This window comes from Macaca thibetana, chromosome 6, assembly GCF_024542745.1.
Source record: "Macaca thibetana thibetana isolate TM-01 chromosome 6, ASM2454274v1, whole genome shotgun sequence".
Taxonomy (NCBI): Eukaryota; Metazoa; Chordata; class Mammalia; order Primates; family Cercopithecidae; genus Macaca; species Macaca thibetana.
The window spans coordinates 12,943,000-12,959,940 of record NC_065583.1 but is presented as its reverse complement, the minus strand read 5'-3'; the positions used below and the strand labels follow the sequence as shown (position 1 = coordinate 12,959,940).

The following is a 16,941-nucleotide window of genomic DNA, read 5'->3' as shown; positions in this document are numbered from 1 at the left end:
TACCAAGATCCCTCTCTTTATTATCAGAGATAGCAGGTTTCCACATCCACACATACTCCCCTCCCCTGAAACAGAATTAGCACCAGGTGAGAAGCCCAGCACCTCCATGTTAACTGTGCTTTGCAGGTCACAGAAACACACTGGACTTTAGGTTTCATGGGGTTCAGGGTCAGCATTTTCATAAAACATGGGAGTGAGGTTCAGAAGGAACCTCAGGTTAAACCCAAAGTCTCAGACTCCCATGAGTTTCACCCATTCTCAAGCTCACATTCCTTTCAAATAAAGTGAATACCAATAAAGGTGGTGGTGGGAGGGGCAGGGGGTCACAAGTAGTAGTAATTCCCCTTTGGGTTAGCTGCCACTTGGAAAAATGACCTTGGGTTGGGACTCTCCCATGAAACCATGGGGCATATGCCTTGGGTATACTCATTCCTTTCCAATGGAAGAAGAGACACAGTAGTTTCTGAGCTTGAACCTAGTTATTACTCCTTGTCTGGCATCTAGACTAGATTTGGGGGAGGTTGACTCCATTTTGTGAAAGAGATGTGGATACAGATCTTAGCTGGGCCCCATGGTGCTTCTCCAGACCCATTTCGCACTGTATCTGCATCCTTTGAGACTCCTACCCTCCTGCCCTTGGTGAGTTGAGACTGGGAGAGGTGGGTCTGGCAGGTGGTGGGCTGCGGTGCTCCAGAGCAGAGGAGAGGTGTCCAGCGGTGGTGGCGGCGGTGGCGGGCCATGCTGCAGGAGAGCACGGTGCTTTCCGCGGTGCTTGACAGAACCATGTTCCGTTTCCATCGTTCCACCACATGGTTAGATCAAGCACAAAGGAAAGCCCCGCAGCGACTGGTCAGAGTCAAGGTCAGGAAGCAGCGTCAGAGAGAGGACAGGAGCGCTCAGAGGAAGCAGCGTGGAGAAGCGGAAGCCGGAGCAGGCCCCCACTGAGCGTGATTAGTATCAGGAGTGGGGTTCCACTGGAACACTTCCGAAGATAGCAGCCCTGCTGCCCTTGTGCCCCACCCCAGGGGAGACACAGTAGGAAGGGAGAAGAACAGGAGGCAAATCACTGGATGCCCATACTCAGGAGCTTCAGGGCAGCATGGTTCCTTCCCAAGGAAAGAAAGAACACTCAGACATCTGTGATCCTATCACATGCCTGAATTGAGCCTCTAAACTCCAGTCACACCAGTTGGTCTGACAAGACATTAAACTTAGCAAAGCATCTTCTGCATGCTTTACAACATAGGCCCAATTCCCCAACAGCTGAGTGGTTCCACCACAGTCGTTCTAGTCCCTTAAATCAAGAGACAACCCACAGTTCCCAATGGTCTAGCAAACCTTCAATGCTCTTCTTTAGGAAAAAGCCCCCTTTGACATTCCACAATTCAGGAATCTCCTTGATATCCTTTGGGGTCACCAGAAATGCTCTGGCTGATCTCTCCCAGATCATTTGAGGTTTAATAGAGGAGTAGTGTGATGTCAAAAGAAAATACATCTCTCTAGCCAGAGAGAAAGACAGGAAAACAAATGGGGCCTTAAGGTTTGGACTGAGGAACCTGCAATCACAGTTGTTGAGAACACTGACTTTCACAGAGATGGTGGCCAGTGCACCTCGTGATGAAGGGCCTCTTTCAGACTAAGAGAAGGAAGGAAAGGGAAGCCAAGGGATGAGTCTGAGGGGAAGACACTGAATCTGGGATCCTTCTTCATCTCTACCTTGAGTGGAAATTATGGGAGTGAACAGGATGAACTAGTAACCACTGTCAGGATGCCAAGGACCCAGGTGAGGGTATCCAGTTTTTATATTCCTATCTGTGATAGATCAAGGTCAGTTTCCATGCACCTGCTGACTTGGGACTTCCTCCCACTTGGCATTAGGCTGTAGATGTGCATCTTGAAGAAACTGGAGCTAAGGCCAGGTGACTGAGACCCTCCCTGCCTCACCTCTGACATGAGAACCAGTATCAACATTCTTCCACTATGTGTTTTTGGGACTAGGCATATCCTCTAGATGGTCTCAGCATCTCGATGGTGCATAGGTTGTCTGCCATGATGGACCAGTTAGGAAGAGCCAGCCCACAGCTCTGGGTCTGGCCTCTCCTCCTTCCTAAGCTCTCCCATCGCACGCACTGGAGTCAGCCACTAGAATCTGGACTCCACTCCACTGTGACACATAGACATGCAGGGCTCTGTGAACACGGTGGTTCTGGGACTTCAAATTTGAGTTTGATTAGGACCCTGGTACCAGAGCACGGGAAATCCATCTTGTTCCTGCAAACCCCCACCCTCACCAAGCCTTCAAATCTGATTTTCTTTCTTTTTGGTTTCTTTCTACAAAAAGAAATGGAGGGATTTGTAGGTAAATTATCAAGAGTCTTCACAGTATGTCCGAAGTCCTGGGTTTCAGATCTTGCCCTGAAAATAATACTCAATATCTTAGATAAGATTTTTCTGCTGTGCGGACCTCAATTTACCCATCTCTAGAATAAACTGGATGGCCTCTAAGGTCTCTAAAAATTCTGTAGTTCATTGAGAGCTATCTTGCTGTTTGCCGTCTTTGGACACATTGTGTCACCACCCTCCATACTTTTCAACAAGAGAGTTTCTTCTCACACAAAGCGGGGAGGCATAAGGGAAGACAGACAGCACCCTACAACTGCCAAGTGCTCCCGGGGGTAGGCTTGGGGTCCCAGGCAGCCAGACGGAGCCTTTTCAGGAGGACTTAATCTGATGGTCAGATTACCCCAGCCGGCAGCATCCAACCCTAAACTGATGTTGCTGCCCAAGGCGGCGGATGCAGCTGATAGAAAGGCAGACACAGGCAGCTGGGAAACCAGACGCCCTGCCTAAGGAGGGGCAGGATGTGTTACGGAGCAGCCCTCAAATTGCCTCCTAATTACATCAGCTGTCTTTTCAATGGGGGTGCTTTTAGGAGAAAGTAAAATGCAGAGTTATTATCTGTCACATCCAGTCTGTGTCACCTGCCCCCCTTCTTTCTTCTGGAGCTTCCTGGAAACACAGAGCTTTAGATCTTTTTTTTTTCCCCCTCCAAGGCCAAGGCAGGTCTGGAACCCCGTGTTTCTCAAATCCAAGGCCTTTGGAGCTCAGCAGTCATGCTTTCTTGGCAACGACATAAAATAAAAGCATATAGAGTGCTACGTGTCAGGCTCATGCTAGCTCCAAACATCTCTACTTTTTAGGAATAATCTTTCTGCTTAGCATTGGCTTTCTTTTTTTAAAAAGGTATCTTAGAGTCAATCCAAGAACCCAGCTCCCTCTCCTTGTTTCTTTTTTAAAGTGTTCAACCACCCCTCCCCCACATAGGAAAAGCAGCCAGGATCCTGCAGCTAGGAAGATAGTGGCAGAGCTAGAGTTAGAACTAAGTTCTACTGCTTCCTAGGTCCACTTTCTATTTTCCTTTTCTCCTCCTTAGTTCTTTCTGTAGCCCCACCCCCATCTTGCCACCCCCAACCACAGTCATGCCCAGAAAATTGCCAAGACTGTGTTCCTGGGGAGACACCGGTCCTTGGATCCTGCACTCTTTCCCTGCTGTGCCATGCAGGGCTGCAACATCCATCTGGGGTCCAAGGTATTAACAGGATACTTATGAGACCAAAGGGTCAAGGTTGGCAGATAACACCCTGCCCTCCGCTGGCTCTCACTGCCCTTCTTTTTGGGTACCACTGCTTGGCAGAGCTAATTAACTCAACCCTGGTCAGAAAGGGGTAGGAATAGAGGCCCAGGTCGGCGTGAGTCATGAGGAAAGGCCCTGGGGAAAGGATGATTGTGCCTTGGGTGAGATTTTCGTCCCAGAGATGTTGCTGGGCCCAGGAAGGAACCTGAGGACAGTGTTCAGGGAGTGGGTAGGGGTGGGAGCATGAGACCAGGGAAGGAAGTCATCCAAACAGCTGATTGTCCTCCCCGAATACTCCTTCTCTCCTAGATGCTGCGTGGTGTGAGGAGCAAAATGAACCTGAGGTTTAGTCCTGCCTCCGCTGTTTGCTGGCTTGTGAACTTAGAGTGCCCCTTCACCTCTAAGTCCTCAGTTCCCTCTCCCATAGAGCGAAGGGCTGTCCTACTGACTTCCGAGGACAACTGGAAGAAGCAAATCCGACTAAAAGCCCCCAGCACCACGCTCATCACAGGTGAAAGATGGCTTTTGTAAGTGACATCATTATTCTAGGGAAAGGAAGTTGGTACTAACTTTTCACAGTGCCACAAAGTCTCTGTATTATCTCCAAGCCCTCCCAAGGTATTTGTTTCTGTTAAAAAAATTTAAAGAGCTAAAGCTTATCATTCTGGAGACATGGACTAAAGAATTTGACTTAAAGGACAAGAAGATGTTGTCAAGAAGCACAAGTCTGCCCACTGGTCTTCTCCCAGTGACCTCTCCCCTCACTGGCATTCTCCCCTGGGAAGACTTGCCTGCATCAGAAGCTCCCGGGCAGGGGGAGAAGCACTGCTCTTGCTACCGCACACACTGTGAGGGTTGGCTGCAACCCACCTCGGCACTTCGTGCTATCAGTCTCTCATCACTGGGTGCACAATCCAATTTGGTGATTTTTTTTTTTTTTCCAGTAGAAAAGGACACAGATGATAGTAATTTTTAACTGCCTGTGCATGTAGCTGTTGGGTCAACGAGAGCTACTTCTCTTTCCAAGATGGGCTGAGAATTCCCCTGCTGTTCTCCCCCATGTCCTTCCTGGGTGCAGTGAGAAGGAAGGTTTCTAGAGAGATCCTGGGCACTGAAGAACAAGGCTTTGTTTCTTCCCAAGCACGACCCTTTACTGTTCTCTCCATACTCAGAACAGAGTAGTCTGGGGTGGAGGAGCTAGTTAGTGAAAGTATTTTTCATGAACATGTGAAACCTATAATATACTGGGGCCAAAGGGCTGCACCACCGTCCGTCTCTGAAGGAAGTGGGAGGTCCCCAAGATTACACACCGTCTGTAGCCTCGCCTGAGCTATATTTATTTCTCTATTTGCCCTTTGGGGAGCACACTTTGGAAACGACAAAAATAAATCTTAGCCTGTAACAGGCACATGTGCAAAGGCCGCCCCAGCCCCACCTTCTGTTTAGCTCTTGGAGACGCACTGATGCCGGGGTTCTGTCTCCCCTGCAATCGTCTCCCCCTCCCCATGCTTTTATTGTGTGTGTATGTGTGTGTGTGTTTTATTTTAAATCCATAAGGTAATTGGTTTTCTGCAGGGCTAACTGAATTTCTCCAATTTAATTTGCAAAGATGCTCCCCAGGAACCATTACAGCGCTCGCTGTCCTCCAGATTGGATTATTGGCCTCTCTGGGGCTGCTGCATTCTGAGTCAGAAAGCGGGGCCCAGCCCCGTAACCTGATTACCTGAGCAGCGGAACTTCTTGCTCTTGATCTGGCTGATGCGCTTGTTGGCGAGTCGGCGCGGGCTGCTGCAGCGGGCCCCGCTTGTCTCAATGGGGTTGTCCTGGAGGTAGTCGGCCAGCCACTTCAAGTGGCAGTCGCACACAAATGGGTTTTGGGCTAAGTGGCTGCGAGAGGGATGGGGCTGTTAATCAGGAGTGACCCGTGGCGTCTTGCTCCACCACCACCACCCTGCCTCGCGCTGGGCCCTGGCAATCCACTGCAAGGATTGGTCTCCCGCCTCATCGCCCCAGGAGGCCTTGGGGCGTGCTACTTTCAGACACGGCTCAAAGAGGGGGTCTGAGGCCCGCTGGCTGCAAAAGACAGTCACAGATGCAGCTAGCATCTGGTCTGGGGAATCGGTCTCCCAGCTCTTCCCACCTGGGGCAGGATCCACCACCGATCGCTTCTACTCTCACCCACGCCAATTCTGACAGGCAAACCCAGTCGCAGGCTTAGAGTTTGCACTTGGGGTAGAATGCATTTTATTTCTCCAAGCTCAGTGATACTAGGCACATAAAGCAGCTGGCACGGCGCCTGGCATATGGTGGGTGTTCCATATATAGTAGCGGGTATTGTTGTAATTATCCTTATCATCATAAGAGCACCATGGGTATTGCTTCCCCTGGCTCGGTAAGAAAAACCGTGAAGCACCGAACACAGTGTTTGGCACGTGGTCGGCGTCAATATATAGCAGCTGCTCTTACTGTGTCTTGGTTCCCGTCTCTGGCTACAGGGGCAACAAGCACCAGATGACTTACAGGGTCTCCAGAAGCCCCCAGGCTAATTGCAGACCTGGGCATGGGGCCGAGGTCTATGCCTGAGGCTGGAGCCATCAAAAACTGGGCTGAAATCTGTACTTGGAGGTCATCTATTTAACTGAAATATTTATGAACACCTTTAGTGCATGGAAGTGGGGAAATACTGCCCAAAGAGGAAGAGTGCCCACCTCAGAGGCTTGGTTTTGCAGGGTGGAGGCGGTTAAGGGCGGGCAGGGGTGGGCTATTTGCAGAAATGGAGTCTGCTCAGTGTACGTTGACCACAGGGGTTATAAGGGTAGCTCAGGACCTCCTCTGCCTGGATTCAAAACCTGCTCCTTACTAGCTGTGTGACCTTGAGGAAGTTACCTAACCATTCTATGCCTTGGTTTCCTTACATAGAAACGAGGGACAGTAACAGCACCAAGTAAGGTCCTTGTGAGGCTTCAGGGCTTTAAGACAGGGTAAGTACCCCGTGTGGTGTCAAGCACAGTGTAAGTGCTTGGTACTGATAAGCTATTCCTATTTTTATTATTCTAGCTTCACTGCAGGTTCTAGAACTCCTCCTGTATGTGCTCATGCTGCCCTCATTTGGGTGTTTTCCATGATGGGCATGTGGGGTCTCCTGCTGCTTGGGCACCCACTGGCACCCGAGGCAGTGTACTCACAGCGTCTGGATGGACTGCAGAGGGGCGAAGAGCCCCTTGCTGATGGTCTGCAGCTTGTTGTCATACAAGGAGAGCAAGTTGAGGTTCTGCAGGTCCTGAAACGTGTTCACCCGCAGGCAGTTGATCTTGTTGGCATTGAGGAGGCTGCAAGCAGAAGAGAGCCTGGTTAATTCACTAATCCTGGGAATGACCTGCGGGGCAAGGGTTGCCTCTGCAGGGGATGGGCTGCAAAGCTCCCATCACTCATCCTTGCAGCCTTCAGCTCCTGCTGCAGAACAGAAAAAGAGAGACCTGCCTTCCTGTGTCTACCAAAACCCTGAACACTCTGGGCACCTGCACACACTGTCACCACAGATACTACGCCACACACTGCTCTCACTTGGCACATGCTCTTGCACCTATGACCTTGAAGGAAGACCTGAAAAGGCACCCTAAGTGCTTCACTTTCTGTTTTAGGATTCACAGCTTCCAGGAATCGGAAAGGAAAAAAAAAATCATTTGGCATAATTGTTTTAGAGCTGTAGTTGACTGACTATGGGCAATTTGATTCAGAAAATTCCTTACAGTTCTTTTGGATCACTGATCCTGCTGGAAATCTGATGAAAGTTATAGGTCGTCCTCCTGGAAAAACTGCATCTCTGTGTAGGCAGGCACATGTGCATACATATGGATTCTGTCATACACACGTGTGCACACCCACACAGAGCACAGAGCCCCATGTGGTTTGACCTTGGCCCTTTCTCCAACCTCAACCTAACTCCACTCACCCCAAACTCACTACCCTTGAGTGCCACCACTGCATTTTTTTTTTTTTTTTTTTTTTTGAGATGGAATCTTGCTCTTGTCGACCAGGCTGGAGTTCAGTGGGGTGATCTCGGCTCACTGCAACCTCCACCTCTCGGGTTCAAGCAATTCCCTGGCTCAGGCTCCCGAGTAGCTGGGATTACAGGCATGCACCACCACACCCAGCTAATTTTTGTATTTTTACTAGAGACGGGGTTTCACCACGTTGACCGGCCTGGTCTCGAAATCCTGACCCCAGGTGACCTTCCTGCCTTGGCTTCCCAAAGTGCTGGGATTATAGGTGTGAGCCACCATGCCCAGCCCCCCACCACATTTTCGATCCTCAGACACACCAGATTTTTCCCTAGAACTTTTGAACACCCTCTTTACCTTCTTTCAGCAGGGCTGCCTTTTTTTCCTGCTTTCTACTGTAGCTCAAATGTTCCCTCCTCAGAGAAGCCTGCCCTGACCCCCTCATCTACAATGGGACCCTCACTCCGTTTTCGTCTCTCACATCCCCCTGTTTATTTCCCTCCTGACACTCATCGCGATTTGTGATTATAGGATATTTATCATTTGCTTTCCACACAGGATTAGGAACTCTATAATGGCACCAATGACAGCTATTCTATTCCTCCCTTTCTTTTCAGTGCTTATTCTTTATTAAGATGTATACTAAACTCCACATGCAGCTTCAAGGATCTCACTTCTCTAAGGTGGCACCCATCCCTCATGCCTCACCCCTTCCAGGGTCAGCCTCCCTATCCACGAGGAAGCTGTTTTTAGCTCTTCAGACTCCCGAAAAAAGCATCATAGGAAGCTCCCCTTTGGGTGGAAGTCTGGGAAAACAGAGGATGCCATGAGGGTGACAGGCGGTTTTCAAGAGCAGGGCTGGCAAGTCAAGCACATTGAGATCCTAAGAATTACCTTTACTGATCCTAGACTGACTAGGTGTGCCTTGCAGTCGATGTAAAATCATTTCTTACCCCCTCTCAAATGAAACTGGGGGAAGGGGAAAATAACCAGCAGAAATGTTGAATTTCAAAAATTTTACTTTCAAGGCTGGCTCAGCCCCTTCCTGGTGGGGAATGACCCATGAGATCCATGCCAGGCTGGCCTGCCTCAGGAGTCTCTCCATACCAGGACCCAGGGGGACTGCAGTTGACAATGGTGGGGCTGTCCATGGTGCTAAATCACCCATGCCACCTCTCCCTTGCTGCAGGCCCCATACTCCCCACAGTCCCAGTGCACCCTGCGTGTAGGCAAGCAGCTGTGGCAGTGACAAGTGGAAGAAGAACTGCCTGTTTAATCTGGCTAATAATGGGCAAGGTCCCAAGGGTTCACACAGATGTCCTCCTGCTTGGCAGTGGAAAAAAAAATGCTCATACTGCTAGAATACTGTGTTTTCCAAAGTGCTTTCCCAATGTCCCATTATTCTCAGAACCTGACTCACAAGTGACAGGGGAGGAAACTGAGGCTGAGAGTTTGGCAGGTGTTTTCAAGGTCACACACGTTTCTAGGGAGCATGAGAGAAGTGGTTACGATAATTGAGGTCTCTAGAGGGCTCAGTTTCTTCTTTATGAATGTCTTGTCTACCCATCCTATCGGTCTATACTCTTTGCAACATCCCTCCCCACTGCAAATTCAAATTCCTATGCTTTGTGTATTAAATTTTAGTCAATGTCACTGCATTTTGGGGGCATTTGAAGGAAATGTGATAGAGCAGAGAAACAGGGAGAAAAGCTGGAGGACTCAACAGGGCCCAGCAACCAGGGCTCAGGAATGGACCCTTCACACACACAGTGTTTTGATTTTTTTTTAAAGTACACACACGGTAAGTGTTTTGTTCTAAACCTTGACATTCAGGGCCTTCTGAGTACATCATCTTGTCAGGAAATTCTGAACTATTCAGTACATAACAGGTCAGAGGTGCCTATCCAATGGCCTGAGGATGGAATCCTTATTGCAACATTTTGCATCATGCCACATAAATAAAATGTGTTTATTCAATCCTCTTGTGTTTTAAAAATTGGAAAATTTCATACAACACACACACACACACATACATACACACACACACACACACACACACACACCACACCAAACCACATTTCTATTTTCTCTTGAAAAACAAAATTCAGGAGCTCAGGAAACCCTAGGTTCCCTGGAGGCAGCCATGGAGTAGCCCCCTTTAGATAGGACATATGCTCTCTATTTGCCACAGTCCTCACTATTCCCTATTGTGTCTCCTTCACTAGTTTACTTGACTTTCCTTGCCTTAGTGGGCATTTAGGTTTGCAACCCCAGTGCAGATTCATAAGCCCAATTGTAGCAATTGGTTCTAGGGCATATTAGGCACTAGACAAGGACGATGGCCATGGGGAGAAAGAAATGGCAACTTGACTTGCCTTCATACAAACGGAATGCCACGCTGGCAATCCTTCTCACTCATGAGGCCTATTTAGGCTCTTTTTTTCTCATCCAGATGCTCCTTTGTTTCCTATTGCTCCTAGATCTCTCAGCATGGGATGTTACTTCAAATATGTAAGGCACCAAAACAACCCAGGCTGGCAGAATTACTAGGCAAAGATAGCCCAAGGCGCAGAGCTCATGAAGCATGGAGCAAAAGAAAACACAAAAGGGCAGAGTCTCCTGGTCACTCATTCTCTCCCGGGATGCTTGGCTCCCTCAGGCAAGGTGCGTAGGTGCAGAGAGAGATAAAATTAAGCTGCTTATCCAGAATTAGATGCTGAGGACAGCCTCACTGGTCCCCAGGATCAGCAAGATCTAACAGCCTATCCCTGTGCCCTGTTTCCTTTGGGAGGAAGGCTGGCAGTTAGTCAACTCAGCCTGGCTTCCATGAAAGGAGCTCTTAGCTATCTGGTACATGGACAAGAGCTGGAGGGGAATTTTAAAAGCACCATATGATGGAGCAAACAGAGAGTAAACAAACATTTGAAATGAGGTTTAGCAGTTCTATAAGGAATCCTGAACACAGGCCTCCCTCTTTCACTAGAGGGATGGATTCTCCCTCTTTGCAGCAGAGATTCCAGGATGCTTTCTCTGTCCTGGTTCATCCCCATTTCAGGAGCAGTGGTGTAACTGCTGTGTGAAATGATAGTAATTCAGCATCCTCTCTAGAGACTACATCTCTGTGTGCTTTTCCCAGGCAGTTTCCAGGCACTATCTTATTTAACCCTCACAACGGCACTATGATTATCTTCATTATTCTGATAAGAAAACTGAGGTTCAGAGTGGTGTCGGACTCAACCGAGGTCCCCCAGCAATAAGTGAAGCTCCAGCCTGTTTCACTCCAAAGCCATCTCTTATCTACTATTTAAAGTCTATATTCTCTTTTCCATTTTCCCTATGTGTGAAGAGCAGCTATTTTTGCTAGCCTTGACCGTCCCTGGGTGTGCTTCACGTGGACAAAGGTCTGGTTGGGTTTGGAAGACCCTGCTTGCCTCTTGGGAGTGCAGAGGCATCTGAAGTCCTCCTGACTCCCAGGAGGGAGCCTCAGCGTGGGATGCTGATCAAGCCTTCATTGGCACAAGGTGGCAGGTCCTTTACTGAGTGGCTGGCACCTGTACGAGGCAAGGCTTTCCCCTTCCGAATCACCGACTGAATGCCGATGTGGGAGCTGATATGCCTGGCTCTGTGCTCCCCTCACTCTGAGCAGGCCAGGGGACAACCGTAGGACAGAGATAATAGCAATAGCACACAAGGTGGGATGTCCCAGCTGGCCTCATTCAAGAGGCTGCCTGGTACTCAAATTGACAACTGTGACATCCCAGCCAAAGACCTCACCTCAGCCCGATCTGCTGGTGGGTCCAGTGAGTCAGGCTGGACTGCCTGGTGAATTCTGTGTTCATCAGTATTTCCCCAGATGCAGATCCAATGATCTTTTGGGGCCACCTGCTCCAGATCTATCTCTCAAAGGACCCTCGGAGATCATATAAATGAAAAGAGAGGGAAGGCTGAGATGATCCAACTAGGTGAACCACAACTACCAGGTGAACAGCAGGGGCCACATGGCCTAACAGGTAATGCATATTAAACACTTCACAAGGCCAGGTACCCCCATTTAATCTCCCTTTGACAGGTGACACTTCTGGGACTCAGAGAGCTTAAATAACTTTGACCAAAGTTCCACAACCCGTAAGAGGTAGGACAGTATTGGGACTCATGCCATCATAGCCCAAAGATTTTGTTTCCAATCATCATGCTGCCCTGAGAGCCAGTCCCCTCTCACTAAGGGCCTGAGGGAGCCATCTGAGGCACCCTGTTTGTAGCCACTCCCATCAACGCAGCAGGTGATTTTACAATAAGGCAGAACAACAACAAAAAGAGCCGTGCTCCCGTCAGAGGAAATTAAGGAGAGTGGCACATTGGAGAGTGGGAGTGCATGTACAGCACCTTCTAAATTTATTTCCAAGTGTGAGCTCTAGGAGGCCCTCTGCCACCCCCTGTCTTGGAGCACTTTCGGCTGCCACATATGTTCCATGTCAAGAGGTATTAGCACTCAGTCCATTGACTAACCAGCATAGCTGTGCTGCTGAGAGTTCTTGCTTTCTGGGAGCTGTGGCCTTCAGGAAAAGCAAAGCAGAAAACAGAAGCCACTGGAATCAAAAAGCTAGAGCTGGAGGAGGAAAATGAAATGCCCATGTCGGGGCTAGAGAGAACCCTCGGGACTTAAGTCTTTCTGCTATGGGACCAGGGCTGGCCTGTGCAGAAAAGTCCCAGGTGTTCTCATCACTAGTAGCAGCTTCCAGCTTCATTCATTTGGGGTCCAGGTAGCATGGGGAGATGGCCCACAGGGGGAAAACCAGGTCCATTTTGATCCACTAAAAGGACCCACCACACCCAGGCTTTTGGAAAGTCCCATGGGGAGAAGATCGCTGAGCCCCACTGTTAGCTACTGCCTTTGCTCTGATCCACTCTTCAATGAAGGTTCCCCCCGGGAGCCCACAGGCCTTTTTTGCAAAGTTTGGAAAACACAGACATCTGGAGTCAGGCTTAATGATCAATTGCATCAAAATCACTTTGGCAACTCCAGCAATTCACATGTTGACTCAGTGGCTCAGGGCAATCATTCTGGTGGCATTTATATTCTCCACACTTGACCAAGGGTCTGTGGAGGACACTGGTCATGTTGTTCCTCCCACTTCTATGGTATTTGTCTAGAAATGCTGAAAGCGTATTCCAGACTCCAGAGAGCAAGGCCTCCTCAGAAAACCGGTGCCAAGAAAGAATGCAGTGGCCCTTCCGGGAGAATGGATGAAGCTCTTACAGAAAAGACTGTGGATGAGAAGATGGGCCCAGGCCCCTGCCAAGAAAGATGCTCTGCGGGCCTTCTTTTCCTAAAACCGGGATGGGGAATCTGTTTCTGCTTCATGAACGCTCAGATGCAGATACACAACAGGAGAAAGATGGCACCAATAGGCATCCGGCATAACCCTTTCTCTAGCTCCTTTAGTAGGAGAATTTATAAAAAGTGGGTTATAAAGGCTCTTTGTTATTTAAAAAAGTGTTCTGTGTGTCCCTGGAAGTAGTTATCACCTCTACACATTGGCATGAACTCTTAGTGAGGACACCAACTAGGGGAGCTATTCTGTACCCCTAATTAAGCTACAGGATATAGAGCCAAACCTCCCACATTAATATGCCTTCCTTCTTTTTATTTCTCTAATATTAATCCTCTGTCATCTTGAATTTCTTTATCTATTAATTGTAATAAGGACCACTCTCCCACCTTAGAACATTATGTTATCATCTTTTCCCTATAAAATGTGGGGATTAATTTAGACCTTCAGCAACCTACTGAGGCTGGATGTGGAGCAGAACCCAATAAGAGCTGATGCCATGAATTCTGACCCTGCCCAGAATCTTCTCCATGCTTGAAAATGGGTGCTCTAGGCCACATCTTGCTAAACACCCAAGGGGAAGCAGGAGGAGCCCTCTAAGTCCCAACTAGGGGCAACAGTGACTCTTCCCTTCTCTCCTATTGGTGACTGCACTGCTTGTCAATGGCTGTGGGTTGTCATGGCGATTCCTGAGGCAAGAGTAACCAGGCATGCAGCAACACCACTGGGCGGCCTGTCTGAAAAGCAAGACCTCTTTCTACCCCAGATACACAGGAGGGTGCTAGGAATGGGCTGTAAGCCACTGGGTTTTCCTATGGGAAACAGATGAAAGCTGAGATTCCCAGAGACCAGAGAGGGAGAACTATGATTTGGTTACCAGATCAAGTGACCTCACCTATGGTGACTTGCCCATTCCTTCCCTCATGACTGTTAGGGTGGTAACTTTCCTATCTGATTGCCACATGGTTACCAATCAGTCCTTTAAACGGGGTGAACCATTCATTCAATGACTAGCATGGATTCCAGAATTTAAGTCTACCCAAGGGCTTTCCAGGTACACAAGAGAGGAAGAACCCCTCCCTCAAGAACGCATTGCTAAGTCAGTCTGCTTCTTCTGCTGGTGAGAATTCTCATTGTCCCACCTTGACTGGGTCTCTAAGCACAAGCAGCTCCTTGACTATCCTCTCACAGGGATCAGGGCAAACATCAGTGGGCTGACGACAATGAACCAGAGAAAGTTCCACGGACACGGAGCTGTGAATTATGCTGAGCCATAACAAAAGGAGGTGATCTGCAGTTCAGCAGCACCCTTTCTGTGGCTTGAGCCATTGAGAAATTCTTGCTCTGCATATCAAAAAACTGGCTCTGCAGATCTGCCCGTGACTGGGTGAAGCAGATGCCTCTGGATGGATGTGCTGTGGTTAAGGCATGGACTGCCCAGGTTCCAATCCTGGCTCCATCATGCTAAGTGACAATGGTCAAGTCACTTAACCTTCAGTTTCCCCATCTGTAAAATGGGCCTTTCCACAATACCTTCCTCTTAGCATTGTGGTAAAGATTAAATGAGATGATGCACATGAAATCGCTTAGCAGTTTCAGGTCCTGAAGCATATTAAGTATTCAATAAATGTTAGCTGCTATTATTAGCAGAAGTAGTTCTTGTGAAACAGCTGGTGGGGAAAAGTGAACTATAGGGAGTGAAGTTTTGCTCGCTGCTCTGTAATTGGCATGTTGCTTGGCAAACTCCGAGAGCCTCAAATGGTCTTGTCTGCCTTCCAAGAAAATTAAACAACAGGTGCTAGAGTTGTCTTAACTTATTCCAGCCCGAAGACAGTCTGGTTTGGTTTAAGACCACCTGGAGAGGGTTTAAAAGCTTCCACCTCAAATGACTGCCCTCCCCACTTAAGTGACTTTCCTATGCATGTCATGTGATCAATGAGCACTAAATGAATGCTCCTTACTCCCTGGAGGGGAGCTGTAACAACGCAGCTTGCAGCTGTCCATCAGCGGAAGAAATGACAGCCTTTTCCTGCTTTGGGGAGGATGGACCTCTGAGCTACAAGGTGAGGGATCTCAGGGCACGATGGCTGGCTGCCCACAGAGGATCACCATCTCCACTGATGTCCCAGGAGCCTATGAGCCTGGGTGGGGAGTGGAATGCAGAGGAGCAAGACCATTCACCCTGAGCTTCCAGTGAGGAGGAAGACAGGTAATTTCTCTAATAATTGAGCTGCTCCCACCCCTGGAGTTGGGATCATGTGCCAAGTGATATGTCCTGTTCTCACCTTGGGTTCTGAGATGCCTCCATGTGGGATATTTCAATTCTAAACATCCTTCCTAGTGTCCAAATGGGCACCAACTCACTTCCTAGCAGCCAGTTTTAAGGACGGAAGCTGCCAGATTACCTTGCATCCCCCAAAGACAATAAGGGTTGCTAGTAATAAACAATAAATGCGTGTTTATACAATGAATGGCTGCAGGAACTGAACACATTTAGGATTAATTATAGGAAGACATACTAGCTATTTTCAAACATCTGAAGACAATGATAACAGACTTTTCTGAGTTTTCTAGAAACATTACTGATGTTTAGTATAAGAAAGAGCTTCCTCACCTTCCAACTAGGCAGTGAGGACTTATCAGAGGAACCATCAGCAAATGAGTGACAGGAGGATTTGTGAGAGCGTGCATGGGAGGGATTCCTGTCCTAGCCAGGTAGGAGGCTGTGCTTGGAGCCCTGAGATTCCTTTGAACGCTAAGATTTTGGAACTTAAACTGAAGGGGGTAACTCTTGTGAGGCTCTAGGGGACCAAGGACAGAACATCATGTTTAGGACAGCTAAGGCTTGTTCCTTGTGGATGCACTTACTGCAGCCTCTAAAAAACAGAGACATTCTCTCCAGAATGGCCAAGAATTTTGGGCATTTGCCCAAAGGAACACACCAAGAAAAGCTCCCAGGAGGCTGGCTGTGTACATACTGGACTGGGCAAGTTTGATAGGATGGCCAAAAAGTCTAGAGGAGTAAGGGAAGCGGGGAGGCAGGCAGGAGAACCAACTAATGCACCCACTTTATTACCGCCAGCATCACCACAAGTGCCAGAAAGGAAATCTCCAGGGCCACTTCATGTGGCAGAGGCAGTTCAGCTTTGCGAGTACCCATAATTTGAGAGATGGAGTGAGAAGAAAAAATGCAAACCTCTCACAAAGAGCCTCTGAGTCAAAGGAGACAAAAATTACCCTGACTACCAGGGTATTCTAATCAGAGCCTTCTTATCAGTGTCTCCAGTCCAACAGGGAGAAATCCAATCTACAGCAGGCTGAACACTAAATTAGATCGAATCAGGGCCTGCTTTCCAACCACCCAATGGCAGGTCAAAACCCAGTGACAGCTATTTGAGTCCGAGTTACTGGTTCTTTCTGGTAAGGCCTGCCTGAGTTGTGTCAACTCTTGGTTTCAAGAGAGGAGAGATGCTTCCTCTTTAACCCAAGCTACTTGATTCCATCTGCTCAAAACGGTGACATTAAACTGGAGTTGCCTTCCCAACCCATGCAAACTCCTGTTAGTTCTATTAACCTCATGACTGCTATCAGCTTGGAGCTGAGATACACGTTGTTTTTTTTTTTTTTAATTTTTTTGACGGTTTTTTTTTTCCAGTTTTAAAAACAACTTTATTAAGATATAATTCACCTACCATACAGTTCACCCATGTAAAGTATACAATTCAGTTTCTTAGTATAGTCACAGAGTTGTATAACCATCACCACCAACAATTTTAGAACATTTTTATGACCCTGAAAAGAAACTCTGTATCCCTAAGCTATCATCGACTAGTTTCTCCCTTTTTACTTAGCTCTAGGGAACCACCAGTCTCCTTTGATTGGAGATACACATCTTTTTAAGTATACATGCACTGTGCTAGGCACTGTGATGCACATTCTGTGTCTCCTTAATCCGTGCAAAGTCATTTTCCTTCCT

The 16,941-nt window shown here is 48.2% G+C and overlaps 1 protein-coding gene across 2 annotated transcripts in view; it reads right to left on the bottom strand.

Moving 5' to 3' along the window:
- Positions 1 to 16,941, bottom strand: part of SLIT3 (slit guidance ligand 3) — a 641,932-nt gene that overhangs the window by 108,443 nt on the left and 516,548 nt on the right. For both annotated transcript variants that reach the window (XM_050794632.1, XM_050794633.1), the window contains 2 exons: positions 6,820 to 6,963; positions 5,358 to 5,521 (listed from right to left, as the gene is read on the bottom strand). In XM_050794632.1, coding sequence (XP_050650589.1) covers positions 5,358 to 5,521; positions 6,820 to 6,963 — 308 coding nt within the window. The remainder of the gene's footprint in view (positions 1 to 5,357; positions 5,522 to 6,819; positions 6,964 to 16,941) is intronic.